The sequence below is a fragment of the Paramormyrops kingsleyae genome, chromosome 9 (genome assembly GCF_048594095.1).
Source record: "Paramormyrops kingsleyae isolate MSU_618 chromosome 9, PKINGS_0.4, whole genome shotgun sequence".
Classification (NCBI taxonomy): Eukaryota; Metazoa; Chordata; class Actinopteri; order Osteoglossiformes; family Mormyridae; genus Paramormyrops; species Paramormyrops kingsleyae.
Genome location: NC_132805.1, coordinates 122829 through 139896, shown reverse-complemented (window position 1 = coordinate 139896; position 17068 = coordinate 122829). Strand labels below are relative to the sequence as shown.

Genomic DNA, 17068 nt, shown 5'->3' with positions numbered 1-17068 from the left:
GGGCCTCACTGACCTAACTGACACCTAAGAGAGAGGGATCTTGTATTGCCGGACAGTATCCAACTAAGAGCCCATGGCCAGCTGGACTTGCTTCCATAAGATTATTGCACAGAAAGGCAAAGTTTTGGTGACTGTAATCTTCAGCCACATATTCATTTTGCAGTCTGTCGACTAACCCGAAAAAGTATTACCTCACATCTTTTTTGCTGGATAGCAGACAGTAATAATAGCCTATTAGCTGAGATGTGGGAATATTAAAGTCATTCATTTTTTTTGTTCAGATCTCATTTCCTATCATTCTTAAGCTTTTACATATACAGGATATAAGTTAGAGGTATAATTTCATTATTCCTTCAATAAACCTTCTGCCTTGGCTGTAATTTCCCTACACCTCCGTGCTGTCCACCTGGGCTCGTCAGCTCTAATGCCCGATATCCGGATCACGAGCCATTCACGCGTGGATATCGCCGTGCCGACGGTCCGTGCCCCGTGGGCGAGCCGGATATTTCTCAATTGGGGTTTTAGCCACACGTCGCTGCACAAATTGAGATATCTGTCTCGCTGCGCGGCTACAATAACGGGCCGCTTCCCGCTTGTCGTCAGCGGGGTCTCGTACGCGACAAAGAGATCGCGTTCTACAAGGCGCAGCGCACGCGGAACATCAAACGCGCGCATTCACTGCGGAGTGGTCCCGAAGGAGACCCGTTATCACGAACAACAAAGACTGCGTTAAACCATAGCCGGGACTAATGTAGTGAGCCATAGCGGGAGAGATGGAGGACTTAAATGAGATCGCCAGCCGGAGAGAAAAAACAGCTAAACAGCCAAAAAGTGTACACGTTAGCGTGGGAAAATATGATAGTTATATGATAGTTATGAGCAAATAAAGATGGTCCTAATTACCGCTGCTTCTTATTTCCTAGCTGCCATCATGTTTTGTGTGTTTTGCCTTCAAAGCAAAAATAATAATAACAAAATAACCGATAAAACTTCCCAAACGGCTGTCATTAGCAGGATGCTCTTAGGTAATAAGGAGCCATGTTACGTACGAGTAATCCCCGAGTAATTACCACTCTGTCAGTGTTCAGTAAAGCTGAAAGCCTCTTAGGCTGGGATTTAAGACAACAGCCACGATCGGACTACATATCAAACGCTGCTGCTTCCACAAAGCCAGCATCCTAAAGCAAATAAACAGTGACGCTGCTATATGCTTAAATGGTTACAATAGAACATTTATTCCAAAATAATCTCAATGGTCTGCCAGGACATTCTGCTTACATTAAATAAACGTCTGGTATATAATAGACAATTCCATCAAACTAAAGCTTACTTAATGACAACTGAACATTTAAACGGATGGTTTTCTTATAAACGTTTAAATACATTTTTGAGAGGGTCACTTTCATATGGTCATTCGCCTATATGATGTGTATAATAATGAATTCAGCGTTTCTTATATTTACTTGTCATAGTAGACATTTTCAGTCTCCACAGTATTTTCATAACGTGAACCTCTCTTGCTACAAACGTATCAGCCATCTTTGGCAGGAAGCAGACAGCAAAAACCGTGCTTCGAAGATAATTTAAAAATAATAGAACAAAAGTATTACAAGATGCCTAATATACATAAAGCATGCAAGGCTGGGACATTTCAGGAAAGCTGATGGCACTGAACACAGTATTTTCAATACATGTGGGCGTGTTAACACTAACCGCAATGGAAAAGTACCTTAAAGTCGGGGTAAATGCCAAACTTCGTTAGCGACTGACCTGTGTCAGCAGAATAAATATGCTCATCTGAGTAACTGGAGTTCTTGCCCAGTGAAACATCTTTTAGTCTCATCTCCACCTACTATTTCCCAAAAGTATAAATTTTTTATAAAGCGGCACACACACGCACACACACACACACACACACACACATACACACATGTAGGGTATACATATCCTTATGGGGACCGCTCATTAATTTCAATGGGAAAAATGCTAATGCTAAGTATGACATCCTTAACCCCTACCCTGCCCTAACCATAACCATAAGTAACCTAACAAAATACAGTTTTTGCATTTTTAGTTTTTTCATAGCAGTCACCGATTTTTATAAAATAGAGTTTTCCCTTATGGGGACCAGGAAACCGGTCCCCATAAGGGAAAAAAAAAAGGATATTTATCACGTTATGGGGACATTGTGTCCCCATAAGGATAGGTAAACCCGCTCACACACACACACACACACACCTAAAGGTCACATGTTGTGTTTTGGTGTACCACTCAACAGAATACAGGGGTATAGTTCATCCAAGCCCGCAGATGCCCAGCTCCTCACTGTCAACGCGACACTCTCTGCTGCTGTGTTCTAAAAGGCCTCGTAATGCAAAACATGTCACAACCTCACTTCGCCATAAATCATAAATCATGGCATGAAAGGCGCGTGACTCCCTGTGCCTCGCTCGTTCCGCCCGCTCCGCTACGTGGTGGCTAGACGTGTTCTCGCTAAGCCGCCCCCGGGCCATGCCAGTTCATCCCACACGCCCGCAAAGCGAACAATGGCCTCGCTCAGCTTTCTCTCGTCACCAGAGATGCGGGGCCCGGCGCAACACGACCGTTTCATCTCCACACGATAGCCACCGTGCATAATTTACGGCCACTCCGTTCCAACGGCGTTAGCAAACAATGGACCCGCGACATGTCAAGTGGCTGACAGCTGGTTACCATGGGCACATGGCGATCCCCCGCGGAATAGCCTTCCCTCTATTGTCCCCAAAAGGGGCACCGCGCGGGCGCCATTTAAGCATGCATGCAGAAGGCGTGCAAACAGCACGTGCTGCACGCACCACAGCACATGTGCCGATTCACTACATTTGTAATCAGTTTTCTTAGTCAAAAATAACATCAAAACAATATATTGGCCCTACAGACTATATATCCATAACACAATCTGTTCGAAGAAAGCTCACTTTAAGCAGTTTAAAAGATTCCTTGGCACCCAAGACGTGTAAGACAAGAAAGCTGACAGCTGGATCATGTTAAATGCTGATGATCAGTCTCACGGTAAGTTAATTGTGTTTCACATGTACCAGTAACAAGGGGGACGGGAGTTCGCCAAGCAAACGCCAGTGTATCCCAATAAAAAAATTGTAATAAAAAACACGCATAGCAAGGAAGGAAACAACACCTTGTCTCTTGCTACGCTGATGTAATTATTCAGCATAACACTTTTTTTCTCTGAGTGTCACAGGCGTATTTGAGATACTCAACACCTCTGTGCAGAGACGCAGCTGACATGCTCTGTGTAAGCAGCCGCTGCAGCGCCGGCAAGGAAGAAACTGGAAAGAAAACGTGGTTGTCTTTTCTAACACAGCTGAAGCTTCGTTTATGCTCAAATATGGTAGATCAGTATGGTGCTCAATCAGGTCAAATTAAGAGGTCCCCAGTACCAGGAAAACCAGACAGTAACGGACCACCTAAATTTGTGCTTTACTGAAAACTAATCACTGCTAATTTTGAAACATCACGGTCCATTCTGAGTATCAAAAGCGACCCAAATATACCAATATGACTTCATGGTCATTTTCAGTTAGAACAAGAATCTACTTATGTTCACGTTGTGGTAAATAATGTGTTTTTATAAAGTAACAACTGAGTATCATTATCTGAAAACGAGCTGTACCACTGAAAGCAAGATTAGCACCAGAGGGAAGCCGAAGTCTACAGAGGTGGTGTGGAGCAGAGCAGAAAGCAGGCAGGTCTAGGATGTCTTCACAGTCCAGGCTGGAGAATCACAGGGCTGCAGCTCAGCACCCAACTCTGTTTGCCCAGCAACAGCGATGACAAACGGAGGATTTCCAGCAATGTTACTGTCAGGGTGAGCAGCTCATGAGATGACTTTCAGCCATGCATATTTAACTGTTACAATTCTTACATTGTCAAAGTAAATGAAGTATCGCTGAGTTAACGTTCTTTAATCAAAGAGAAAAATGTAGAGCTTCCTCTTGTGAGCCGAAGCATATTAAATAAAAGATAAAAGTAAAAACAGCCTAGCCAAAGGTTAACTTTCATCCATGTTGGAGGTACATATCTGGTGGCGTACAAAGTACAAAGGGTCAGCCTTAGCCATGGTAAAAATAATGTCATTTTACTCAGAACTCATCATTTTAATGTGTTTGGTGGGCATAAAATGAAGTAAATTTTTCTTGGGTGCTTTCTGTTTTCTGTCTGGAGCCTGAAACAGGACTTAAATATTCCTTCTGATGACTTCCTGTTTAAGCAGCCAATCAGCAGGCTTGAATTTTCCATAAGGGCTGACCAAAATGCCCCCAGTCTCATAAAAGAAACTCAAAGATAATCAACTGCAATAAACTGGAAAAAGAGCAATAAAGTGAAAAAGATCGCATTACAAAATGCGACCTAGCTGGTTGCAGACACACTGATGAAATAGATTAGCGTTCACACCCAGGAAACATTTTAGTCACTTTGCCGAGGTTTCCAAACTAATGAAAGAAAGTCAGACATGCCGACTCTTCCAAAAAATCTCGTTTTATTCAGGCATCAAGAATGCTCTCCCACAGCTGCATGCCACTGTTTCAGAGCATGGAGGACCAGATGAATCTCAGCCTTTGTAGCATAACTGTAATTTCGAGGCCTGAATTGTAGGTGTATTAGGTTATGTAATGATCACACTAATCTGTTACATAATTTGGTGAATGCACTTTAAAATCACCGTTAAATGGCTGAAACTCTTACCAGTCTTGTAATTGTATACTTACGTCTGTTATCAGCTCTGGGCCACACATAAAACGGTGTGATGCTAGTGTGAATTCTTGGTATGTTGTCTACATATGAAACACAAATCCTTTTAAACGTCATTTAGTGATGTTATATGTCTGAGTTACGACGTCTTCGGCTTTATAAGGACTGTGTTGTGGAGATTCAGCAGTCCTCTGCTACCTTGTAACAATGATGGCATTGAGAGGGGGAGCTTTAAGGTCCGACATTTAATTAACATTGTTTTCTTGCTCCCAGGGTCCTAGTGATGGTACAGGGGAGACGCTGCATAAAGCATATGCTAAATTGTTATTGTGGAGGTCAGAAGACCATCAAAGTGACCATTATAGCTCACATTTTTTTCTAATCCCAGTATAAAATATTACTAAATATCAATCAGAAATGTCCTGATGTTCTGGGACATTTCGTTAAACATGTACCCGTGATTCCCCATTGTTTTTTTTTCCCAGTTAGCAGTCACCCCTAGTGATGTCGCATATTGCAAAATTCCACCTAACACAGTCTTCCTCTTTCATCTTTTCTTTGTGACACATTACTGCCATATCCAACACTATTAATTTAGTGTAACTTTCAATGACAATGGCCAAGATGAAGAAAGTGATGCATGAGTAAGCAAAACAAATGGACAGGACCTGTACAGACACCGGTGTCACCCCTCAGGCACTGGAAACATTCTGGGGCCTTCTCCACTGGGATAACCAAATGCATGGCGTTTCAGGTTGTGTCCTACAAGCCAGCTGGGGATGAGGAATTCGAGAAATGGCGAGTTTTTTGCTCGCCTTTGTGGGTCTGTTGACAGTTTCTGCTGTGCTTTTGGGGGGGGGCTTGTTTTTGAGTGGGGTTGGCCTGCTCATGCAGGGCAGCACAAAAAAAGGGCTTTGGGAGAACTGAGTGCCAAGAACTTGCAATCAGCTGTTTAAAATTCCCTTCCTAGCGAAACACTTCCAGATGTTGCGTATGTTGCAGATTACCTCCCTCCCCTAGCACACAGGGCTACCAGAGGACACATACTACCTTAGTGCTCGGCATGCATGTGCTTTACAGGCACAGACGGCTCTACAAAACAGCGTGACAGGTTGCCAGTGTGGTGGGGGGGTCACCATTTCGGTGAAATGAGAGCTCGACAGCTAACAAGATGAGCAAAATGACATGCTGGCAAATCCATCTCCTAAATGACACAGGCGGTGTCGAACTTGGAAACAGGCACACACAAGATAACCCGAAAGCACTTGCGGAACAGGATATACAACACAGAATGCCAGAAAGGCGAGCTAAGACCAACTTTCTGGGAAAATCTGTACTTCTTCAAAGATGAGACTTCCACAGAGAGGATCCCCCTCAGGTTTACCAAGAATCTCACTGAGGCATTTACGAGAGAGCAGTCCTTTTACACAAACTGTGTTGTAATGCACATAATTTTACATATCTTCGGACTGAACAAAATGCTGAGGTACGTTACATTTGTGTAAAGGACAATACCAGTTTCACAGACCCTATACTACCCTTAAAACACTTAAAATACTTTCTCCAGCATTCGAGAAGTGAGCCCCCTTTTCCTGCTTACTCAGACGGACTCCTCCAATGTAAGACTTCTCCAGAAGCACTACCTGCCTGCTGATGCTTAACCCCTGACCTCAGACTCCACTCTTCAGTTCCTTGACAGCTTGGAAGACACTCTATAACACACCTCACTACCCTGCATGACTCACTGTTTCCTTTTATACGGTAATGAATGAACTATGTTACACTGCAATGGAAAGAAAGACTGCTGCAAGGTCACCGAAAACCCATTTGGGACAACTCAAACAAAGCTGGAAGCTACGGAGGCCATTTTGGTCACTGTCCTGCTGCCACCATCCTGGGGACATGCCTGGCATGGGGTGCCCAGTGTGGGCTAAGTACTGCCATCTGGGCATGACGGGAGGAGGGCTGTCACGGCTCAGATGGCAGCAGCACACAGGCCTGAGCCGAGATGAGCCAGGACCTTGTGGAATGGGGAAGCAGGGCTGAACCAGGACACAGGTGAGGGAGCAGGGCTGAACCAGGACAAAAGGGGGAAGGAGGGAGGGAGCAGGGCTGAACCAGGACAAAAGGGGGAAGGAGCAGGGCTGAACCAGGACAAAAGGGGGAAGGAGCAGGGCTGAACCAGGACAAAAGGGGGAAGGAGGGAGGGAGCAGGGCTGAACCAGGACAAAAGGGGGAAGGAGGGAGGGAACAGGGCTGAACCAGGACTTATTGCTTACCTCTGTAAACCCTCTTCTCCTCATATCCAGGTGTCAAACCAAATGTTTAAATGTTTAAATTCCATCACAAATGCAAACCATGTTGCTTATGGTCTCTCTCTCCAAAAAGACTATGGATGATATGTTTCTTTGGGTGGTATTCTTAAGGCTCAGCTTAGCTCTATTTGGGTTCAAATCTATCAGACCAAAGTGTAAATATACGGAATATATATATGGAATATGGAAGGACTTGAGCATGTGGCACTAATCACTGCCTATCTGCAGAGCTTACTGCTCAAGGGCTGGGGGTTGTGTTCCTGGGTCTTGTGTGATTTGTTGTGACTTACAGTCTAACCGCTAACATCTAAAAACATCTCATGCAACACATCAAATGACATTAGAAATAAGTAAGCAAGGCAGCACAGATGTAAACAGATAGACAAAAAAGAAGTTTGGTTGCTATCACTGGTGTACATCCCTCATTTTGTCAAAATGCATACTGGTTTCTGTCAACCATTCAGCTATCAGCAGCCAATTAAAGAGAGAGCATCAAGGTGCCTTATTCTTTTGTTTTGATTTAAGAATAGGTGGGTGAAGCTTAGTCTCAGAGCAGTTCCAGCCTACATGGCAACAGAGGCCATTGGTCAGATGCTATATCACATGACTTGCAGGGGCTTCCTGCCACCTCCTCTATCACAGATCTTTATGCCAGGGCACTGACCCCAGCACACATTTGGCTGGTCTACCTGTTATGTCCAGTTGGTGTGGGTTGAGGCAACATTCCACAGTGTCACACATGCAAACACATACACACTGACACACATCTGCACTTCCTTCTGTGAGAGGGCTTCTCTCCACCCCAAAAATCATACCTGCCAACACTCCTGTTATTCTCCCGTGTTTCTCCCACATTTTAGGACCATCTCCCCATACCTGTTTTGTTCTCTCTCCTGGGAAAGTCCCATAATAATTCACTTGTCCCTAAAACTTAATTGAGAATAATCATCATATACGGTTCCATAAGTTTTGTATGTTTGTCTGATGTTATTCAAGTTGCCAGATTATGCATGACACACAATCAATATAGACAATCCACATACTACATTCACCTATCTGTCACCACAACTTGGCAACCCACAATCCTATTCAAGGGGTTGTGTTGCAGCTGCTCCCCAACTTAGCTGAATGAATGAATGAACTTCGTCACAACAAAAGTAGAAATGAAAATACAGTCTTGTGTCGAGTTATGCCTGATCGAGTTGCGTCCAATCGTATTTATGCCCGAGGTTATTAGTAAATAATGTACCCCGTCGAGAGACCCCTGAAAGCAGACATAGCAGGACATTAGCAGCTATATCGCTTAGTGTAACAGGTGCCGGAGACTGGGCAGCACTACCAGCCATATCATGACCCACTCTCCGTATTTAACTTGTAATACAATATGCATACAAAGATGTACATGAGACAGGCTGATACATTATCGAGATATGCCCAAATTGAAATGCATCTGGTGGTCCCGGTCCCAAATGCAAACACAAGTTGACACAAGACTGTACAGTGGTGCCTGCAGTTCATGAACGCTGTGGCCTACGAACAATTTGGTTCACGACCAAAAAATTTTAGTGAAAAAAATGCATTGGTTCGCGTACAAAATTTGGTCGATGAACAGATTCCTCGAGCAGATTCCTTTTTTTATATCAATGTAGCACCGGCGGGGCGCATGTCCCAGCATGTCCCAACATGTCCCAGCATGCCCCAGCATGTCCCAACATGTCCCAGCATGCCCCAGCATGTCCCAACATGTCCCAGCATGTCCCAACATGTCCCAGCATGTCCCAACATGCCCCAGCATGTCCCAGCATGTCCCAGCATGTCCCAACATGCCCCAGCATGTCCAGCATGTCCCAACATGCCCCAGCATGTCCCAGCATGTCCCAACATGCCCCAACATGTTCCAGCATGTCCCAGCATGCCCCAAAATGCCCCGCATGCATTTGTAAATAGATGGACCACAACAGGCACCCAACGAGCACCGAACCCAAACACACAAATGCCAAACTGCAAGATGCACACACGGTGGAAGATTTACACATGCTAAATACACGCGAGGATTGTACTGGGTACACACAAGACACGGGCAAACACACCCGCAACAATTGGGAAACGCAACCATTGACATTAACAAGAACAACAATACAAGGGTTAAGGACTGTTAATAAAGAGCGTGATTTCCCCGGCAAGCAAGTCTTCATGCCTCTCTCTGCTCCCGCGATGCCTCGGTCCGCCCATCGCCACACTATATTGTGTTTTTCTTTAAAGTTTTCACTATAAAAAACAGAAAATTAATTAACAAAAAATATTATTCGGTAGGCTTGTGAACAGATTAATCAAATTTCAATGCTTTCTTATGGGAAAAATTGCCTTGGTTCACGTACAAATTGGTTCACTTTCCTGAAACGGATTGTGTTTGTGAACCACAAGCACCACTGTATAAAGAACTTATTTATTTACTTACTTGTTTATCCTTATTTATTAATTTTTTGTTTGTTTGTTTGCTTGCTTGTCCACCACCCCACCCCCATATTCTGAAATCTAAATGTTGGCAGGTATGCCAAGAACACCACAGGAAAGATAACAACTCACTACAAACTGAATTTTAATCAAGGGTATGAGGTTGCTAAAAAAGACATTCCTTTTTCACAAGTATCCATCTTTGCAGAGGAAAAAAAAGACAGTAAAGATAGCAAACCAGAGATGCATATGGATGAAAATGTTCCGCTACTTGTCATCGGAGTCGGAGAACAATATAAAAAAAATTTTAATGTGCAATAAAGGCAGTATCCTTCGACAGATACCAATGTCGGAGCTGAACAAACCAGTGTTTTCCCTCATAAATGCACTGAAAGTGTGCAGGCTAAAATGACGGCAAATGGCATTCACTCGTACCACAGAGATCTTAGCTTCCCCTGAGCTCTCCTGTTTTGCAGCATCATTTCGCATAACTGCTAAAAACCTAAATGCAACAATGTCCGGCAGAGTTCGGCAAACGGGCATGTTGAATGCAGACTTACTCTTGCTCTTATTGCTGTTATGCGATACGCAGACTGAACTGGGAAAAATGCAGCCCGATAAGGTCTTTATTTCACACCGACATATTTTGTATAATGGGACGTATCAGGAAATGAAATGAAGTATTACAGCATGCTGAACAGGCTAAATGTGAAACTCAAGTTTTGATTAGCTCGAGCTGGTCATTGATTCAAACTTGCCGAAACACAGATAAAACTACTTGAGAAATTTCACATCAGACAGACATGTAGTAGAACACCAGCCATGTAAATTCAGAATCCTTCCAGCTCTCTCCCTGCAAAAGATAACGTGGTTTAAGTGAACTCTCCCTAGCCTCTTGTCCCAATTCCCTTTGATCTCCCCCACTAAACGAGAACACAGGGAGACCTCGCTCTCCTCCTGTTTTGGCAGCTGGTTTTGGTTTTGGTGTTTGACTCTACCTGGCCTCCCCACCCTGGTAAAAAAAAAACCTAAAACAAAATTTCCATGGTTTCGGCATCCAAAGCTGGACCCAAAGCTCAGCGCTTCTTGGTTGGCTGAGATACCCAGAGTCCCAAAACAGCAGCAGTGTGTAAAACCAATCCGATGCCAAGAGAAAATGGGGAAGACAAGCACACCAAGGCCAAGAGGTCTGAGCTTTCCTCTGCGCTGGTGGTCAGCATCAGCCACTGACACAAGCCGCACTGCTGAGATTCTTACAGAAGATGGCTGTCGCTCTGGGAAATGTGACAGTCTGCGGCCCAGGTGAACCTAAGAATGAGACCCACCTTTTGTTTGTACTGCTATGTGAATTGCTCAGCAGTGCAACACAACAGCACAGCAGCTAAAACAAACATAACAGAAATCGCCTCCACAAAACAAGAGGCAATAAAATACAGACACAGCCCATCAGTGAATACAGCACCTACTGTTGTTTCTGAATGGGCAGCGCAAACTTCTTATATGCCTGCGTAAGGTACTGATTATCGGCATCAAGTGATTTCGGATCCACCAACACGTCTACGGTGTCTCCGGGGCTCCGCAGATCGGCTAAATTACCTCTCTGGCTCCTCCATGTCAAATAAACATTAACTGGGAACCATGATTAGCTTTTCATACCATCACATACCATATCTAGTACATATATATATATATAAAATTATTATTATTATTTAAACAAAGGATATAATCAGCTAACTGCCAGAATTCCTTCAGCCAACAGTTTAAGGCTAATTACAAAGAAATGGTTTTCCTCGGAGACAGCCAGATGACAGGTTAAATATCTCTCTTTCATTTAGTAAGTCAACAGGATTTAACGGAAAAAAATCAGAACACGAGAAAATAAATCAATTAATCTAAAGAGTGCTAACAAAGATAAGAGTAATATTGTACGAGCATGTTTTTCTGGGGCATGGATTCATAAACTTTTCAGCTCACAATCCTCAGAACGGGGGGTTGGGGGTTAGATTTATTGGCTGGTTCCAGTTACAGATAACATGAATATAAATTTTTTTCATGTTATTGAATTTTTATAACCACTCTGGGAGTCATCTTGTGACGCCTGCCCCCCTCCCCCGTTCTAGGGTATTCACGAGTGCAGATCAGTTGCTTAACATTTTGGGACAAATGACAGCAAATTATGAGCAGGGACTGCACTTCAGATAAGGAAGAATTTAGCAGGCCACAGACGGCTTCCTCACCGCCGCAGAACAGCTTACTCATAAAATATGGAAAAACGGCAAGCGTGTTTGGGTTGCCTTGATCAGAAGAGAGACAGTCCTGCTGAGTTCTGTAGCGCTAATTTGTCATTTTTCAAGGGGCATTAATCATTGTAAGGGGGAAGCATGGAGGGGGGGGTAAATGATATTTCAGAAATCAGCTAACGGCTGAACCAGCTCTGCAATTAACAACACATCTCCGACTTAATGAGAAATCAAGGATCTGCAGATGGACAGGCAGGGCTGGGGGGGTGGGAAGGGACAGTTCATTTTGGGAACCTGCAGGGAGTCCCAAGGTCCAGGAATATATTTTCATTTTTGTTTTCACATTTTGTTCTTCTACTGCTCTTCATCAGAAGGTAAATGCAATAAGTACACACTACATAGGATAAAGAAAACATTTGGATTTCAGTAACTTTACAGAAGCCATGTATATTGCAATCAAGAATACTGTAAATCATTTTGATCAAGTGAAATTCTGTCAGGAAATCAATGGACGAATTACCCAATCATTTAATTTTGAAAGCACTCAAGTACTGCCCAGACATTAGGTTGAGGATGTGGCCCGGTTAGCTAGTGTGGGTCAGTCGTGACAGCCCAGGCTTTAAGGTCCCTAATTAGGCTTTTAGTGACAAGTGTCTGACACTAAACATAGACCACATTTACCAAATCAAAGATGAAAAATGACAGGCAGGGTCACTGAGAAGTCGGGAGAAAAGCCTCCAATTAAATTTCCCACCCGCCTATTAAAAATAATGCTCAAAGCTCCCAGAATTACTTCGAAAAGGGCATCTCAGGTGCCCCCCCCCTCATTGCTACTTCATACGGGCTCAGCGTTTTGTCCACCGTTTACCTGAGAACAGTGGCAATGCAGCCAAACTGCAATCCAACAGCAGACTCCACAGCATGAGCCGTCATACAGAAATTGCACATTTTTACTTTCATCAGTTTTATTATTGCTTGCAAAACATTTTGATGTGCCAAGATCCATCTGAGACTGTCAGCTTTTTACTTTTTAGTTTATAGATTTGAGGTCCTGAAGTGACAACAAAAATGCATTTAGACTTTTTTTACAAAAACTACTACTACTAAATCTGATAAAAATGCAGTTTCCTCCTATGACCCAAAAGTCAGTTCAGGCCGATTAGGCATTCTATGTGGGGCCTTTAGGGTGTGTATGGTGGGCCTTCAAGCTCACACACTCTATACGGTCCCTGTCTAACACCCCATTTACCAGGTTCCTGACTGATACTGAATAAGCAGTATTTGGTCTGTTTGACACAGTGATAACCTAACTACCAATGGATGATCACACAGACATCTTACACCACAAACGTCATCAAGCTGCAATGAAAACAAAACCATGCAAATAGAACCTACAGGCCACTGGTTCATATAAACCACCATTACAAGAGAGGCTTGTACCTGCGAGCTCCTTTTACAATAACACGATGTTACATAATATTTGCGAGTTTTAAAATATTAGCCCTTTTCACGTTGAACACCATCAAATATAACGTATTTGCAGAGAAATAGATACAGTATTTTACATTTTTTTTAACATTGATGTCACTGCAACATTAATTAATAAACATTTAATAAAATAAAATAAACTGCAGGCTTGAGTCAGCCCTCTGTGCCCAGTGTTGGGAAGGGTACCTTTGAAATGTAATAGGCTACTAGATACCCTGTAAAAATGTAATAAGTAATGTAACTATTTTGATTACTTCATCAAAGTAATGTAACATATATTACTTTTTGATTGCTTTTCTAACAAATGCCTTAAACAGAAACAAAGCTGGAAAGTCCCATTTTTCAGGTCCCCACAAAGATCTGTGAATGCATTAAAAAAAAATAAAAGTGCCAAAAGACTTGTATTTTGTTTGGTTACTTATGGTTAAGGTTAGGGCTGGGTAGGGGTTAAGGTCATCATGTTGGGATTATAGTTTTTCCCATAGAAATGAATGGAAAGGCCCCACAAAGATATAATTACAAACCTGTGTGTGTGTGTGTGTGTGTGTGCGTGTGTATACGAGTCAAGATGGGATATGCAAAAACTAAAGAATTCCTCTGAACCTTATACTTGTACAGATGACAAAAAGAACAATTTCATTTAACTGCACTGCACACCTTCGCCATCACACTGAAAACAACTGGAGATTCACTCACCTCTTCCTCGCTGGGCCATCTTCATAATAGTCATTGCTCCCATCAGTACCACGGGACGATGTTCGGGACCCACCCTTTTCGTTTGACACGGCCAGCAAACCTCCTTTTGGCCCTGATCTGCTCAGCTGGCCATTAGCCAAACACCCTGCAAGTTAAAATGAACACTGTAGGAAGGGTTGAAAGCTATAACACGACACAAGCGGCTGAAGTTTCCTGTTGGACCCGATGAAACAAAATTTGGGTTCATTTCTTACCCGAACAAATAGCTAGACAGATGAAACTCCAAACGTGTGAGTGCCAAAAAAAGGGACTCAACCTCCACGAATACCTTGTAAAGAGCAATTCCAAAATCGATCCCACTTTTGGATGCAGTCACTGTCCAAATTTATTAAATTGCACACACTTGCATATAAAGCAACAGCAATGCAGGAAAATAGCCAAGACAATGAAGTATCTAATGGCATTTAAGCAACGGAAATCACACACAAACATGATTAAAAGACAATTACACAAGCAAAATAATTCAGCAGCACCAACAGGCTTTAAGCAACAGCAAGCGACAGCAAGTGACAGCAGAGCATGGACGCTGACAGCATGAAACTCTGGGCTTCCCAAGGACAGTGTCATAAATAAATAAATGACGACACTCAGGTCCAGCTCTATTCAGCCCGATTGATTTGGTTTCTCTACCCAGCCTTCGCTCCATTTCAGTCAGTCTCACACCAGCAGTTCTGTGAGAGAGGCACAATGCATGTCAGTGCAAAAAAATATTATGCTGATTTATCCGCAGCATGTCCTTTGGGTCCGATGGAGAGAGAAAAAAAACTCAGATTTATGCGTGTTTAACTAAGCCGATCGCCATGATCTTGTTCTCCCGCCGCTCTCCGGGGACGCGGCTGGTGACGTGCGAGATGTTGGCTGTAGCCTATTAGCAGGAGCCGAGTAATAACCGATGCTGTCAGCCCGGTGTAATGCGGAACAGGAAAATGAGCCAAAAAAAGTGCCATTATTCAGAGCTTAATTAACTTTACTAAATGATATTCCTCGTAATCATGACTGAATAACTACATTCCTAATGGAGCACTGAGGGCACCGTATTAACAAAAACGGCCACTCGTAAGCCTAGAATCGCCTGCATCAACACCTACATTTTTTGACAAACATTGGTGCAAGGACAAAAGAATTGTGGTTCAACAATATAAATCCTGCATCTGTAAACATCACTGTTTGGTAAAGCAAACATGTTTGGCACAGCAGTGCATTCAGGCCATAATTCTGCTTGCTAAAGCTGCCAGACAGGACAAAAAAAAAAACACTGTTTAGCAAAAGTCTCAGAGCAATGCATAGACTCTTCACAGTAGAGAAACGACACCTATATTACAGACTATTTAAAAGATAAGCCGAAGTATTAAATTTACGGATGTAGATGAAAGCGAGAGTTTGACTGTCAGCCGACAGCAGAGGCAGCGATATTTATGAAAACGAACACATTATAATCCACTATGTCTGCCCCACTCCGACGGGATCCTTCATTTCCCATATCCCTGATTAGCAGTCAGACACACTTCTGTGTCTTGGTAACGGAAGTTATTCGACCTCATCACCAATCATAAAGACTGAAATAAGCAGAAAAGTTCTTGCACCTGAAAGTACGTATACATTTTATAAACTGGACTACGAAAACAATAAAAAGATGTGCATTTTACATTTTTGAGAATTGCATGGCTAATTTGCACAAAGGGTATATTTGGCATTGTGAAATACTGGAGACCCTTGACGAGATCGGGAATGCTGGCATCCAAAGCCTCTGGCAAGGTGCTACCTGCAAGAGCAATATGCCACATCGTCAGGGCAGTCTTGCTCCCTGTACAGTGGGTAACCATACCACCACCATGCAGCGCCCTATACAGGCTAAACACCAGCTTTTTTAAACCATCCTGCACAATATTCACAGTCATTTGTGTCAAAATGATATAGCCAAACCTAATGCCAGTGCCCAAACTCCTTTAGAAAATCCCTGTGGCCTCTTTTTAAGTTGTTCTATATTTTAGACAGAAAATGTAAAAAAAGAAAAAGCACTACAATACTGTGTATAAACATGTTATTGATGTTTATTCAGTTCTGATTTGTTTACTTCTGTGTGCTTCAGACAAAGTGCTTCCACCTTCCATAATGGAGGACTCAGCATGGTCTGCAGGGCCAGAGGCTGCGTCCCGCTAGTCGTTTGTCCTGAGGCTAACACACTTCTTTGGACTCCCCCCCCCGCCTCTGTATCTGCCTGGAAGATGATGACCCCCTACTGGCCCACAGGTGTCACCCATCGCTTTGCCCCTCTTTCTTTGATAACCAATTGGCAAACACATTGTTAATTTGCCCCTCGTGTGGAAGGACAGCAGCCATTTACCCCCGCAGGGGTAGTTACATAATTTGAAAATGACGCCGTGCAATGAGGAGAAGGAGAGAGGGAGGCCGAGAAAAACAAAGAAAGATGGATTAAGATTCGCTTCAGGATTCACTGAGGAACCCAGGGGTCGGTTTAAAGTGCAGCTTTCTGGCCATGACAGCATGCATTAGCAGGTCATAAACGCATTAGACAGACAGCTGGTAGCGAGGAGGAACAGGAAGAGACATGCTGGCCCAGGATACATAGGGATACTAGCGTCTCAGGAGGGAGACTGAACAACTGAAAATCTGTCCGGTAAAATACACAGCTGTATCGAATGGTAAAATGGTCTAAACAACCGTATCTATAAATAGAAGCTGTAATGAGAACCTGCCCAGTGAGAAACGTGACAATAAGATAACAGGAGTCACTAATTCACCTTTTATATTGAAATTGGACTGAGGTGATGAAAATGCAGAAGTTGGCACTGCAGTTCAGTTTTGAAAGGACTGACCTACCGGAAATCGATCAGTATATAAATAAGAACTTTAGTGCAGCAGCAGACTTGAAATGGCCTATTGTCTTTCATTTAATGGTGCGCGTATGACTTGCAGATTGCAGTAATGTGAGGGGAGCTCATTGTAAAAAGGAGACTGGAAAATTATGCGGTCATCAGTCACACGATGAGGTGGGGGCTGGGGCCGAGGCTGCACGAGAGGATTTTTGGCTCTGCGTCCATGTGC

General features: G+C 43.3%; 1 protein-coding gene across 3 annotated transcripts in view; it reads right to left on the bottom strand.

The window, feature by feature from the left end:
• LOC111850412 (protein Jumonji-like) overlaps positions 1-17068 on the bottom strand; it is a 100970-nt gene that overhangs the window by 28611 nt on the left and 55291 nt on the right. For all 3 annotated transcript variants that reach the window (XM_023824272.2, XM_023824274.2, XM_023824275.2), the window contains one exon: positions 13943-14087. In XM_023824272.2, the coding sequence (XP_023680040.2) occupies positions 13943-14087 (145 nt within the window). The remainder of the gene's footprint in view (positions 1-13942; positions 14088-17068) is intronic.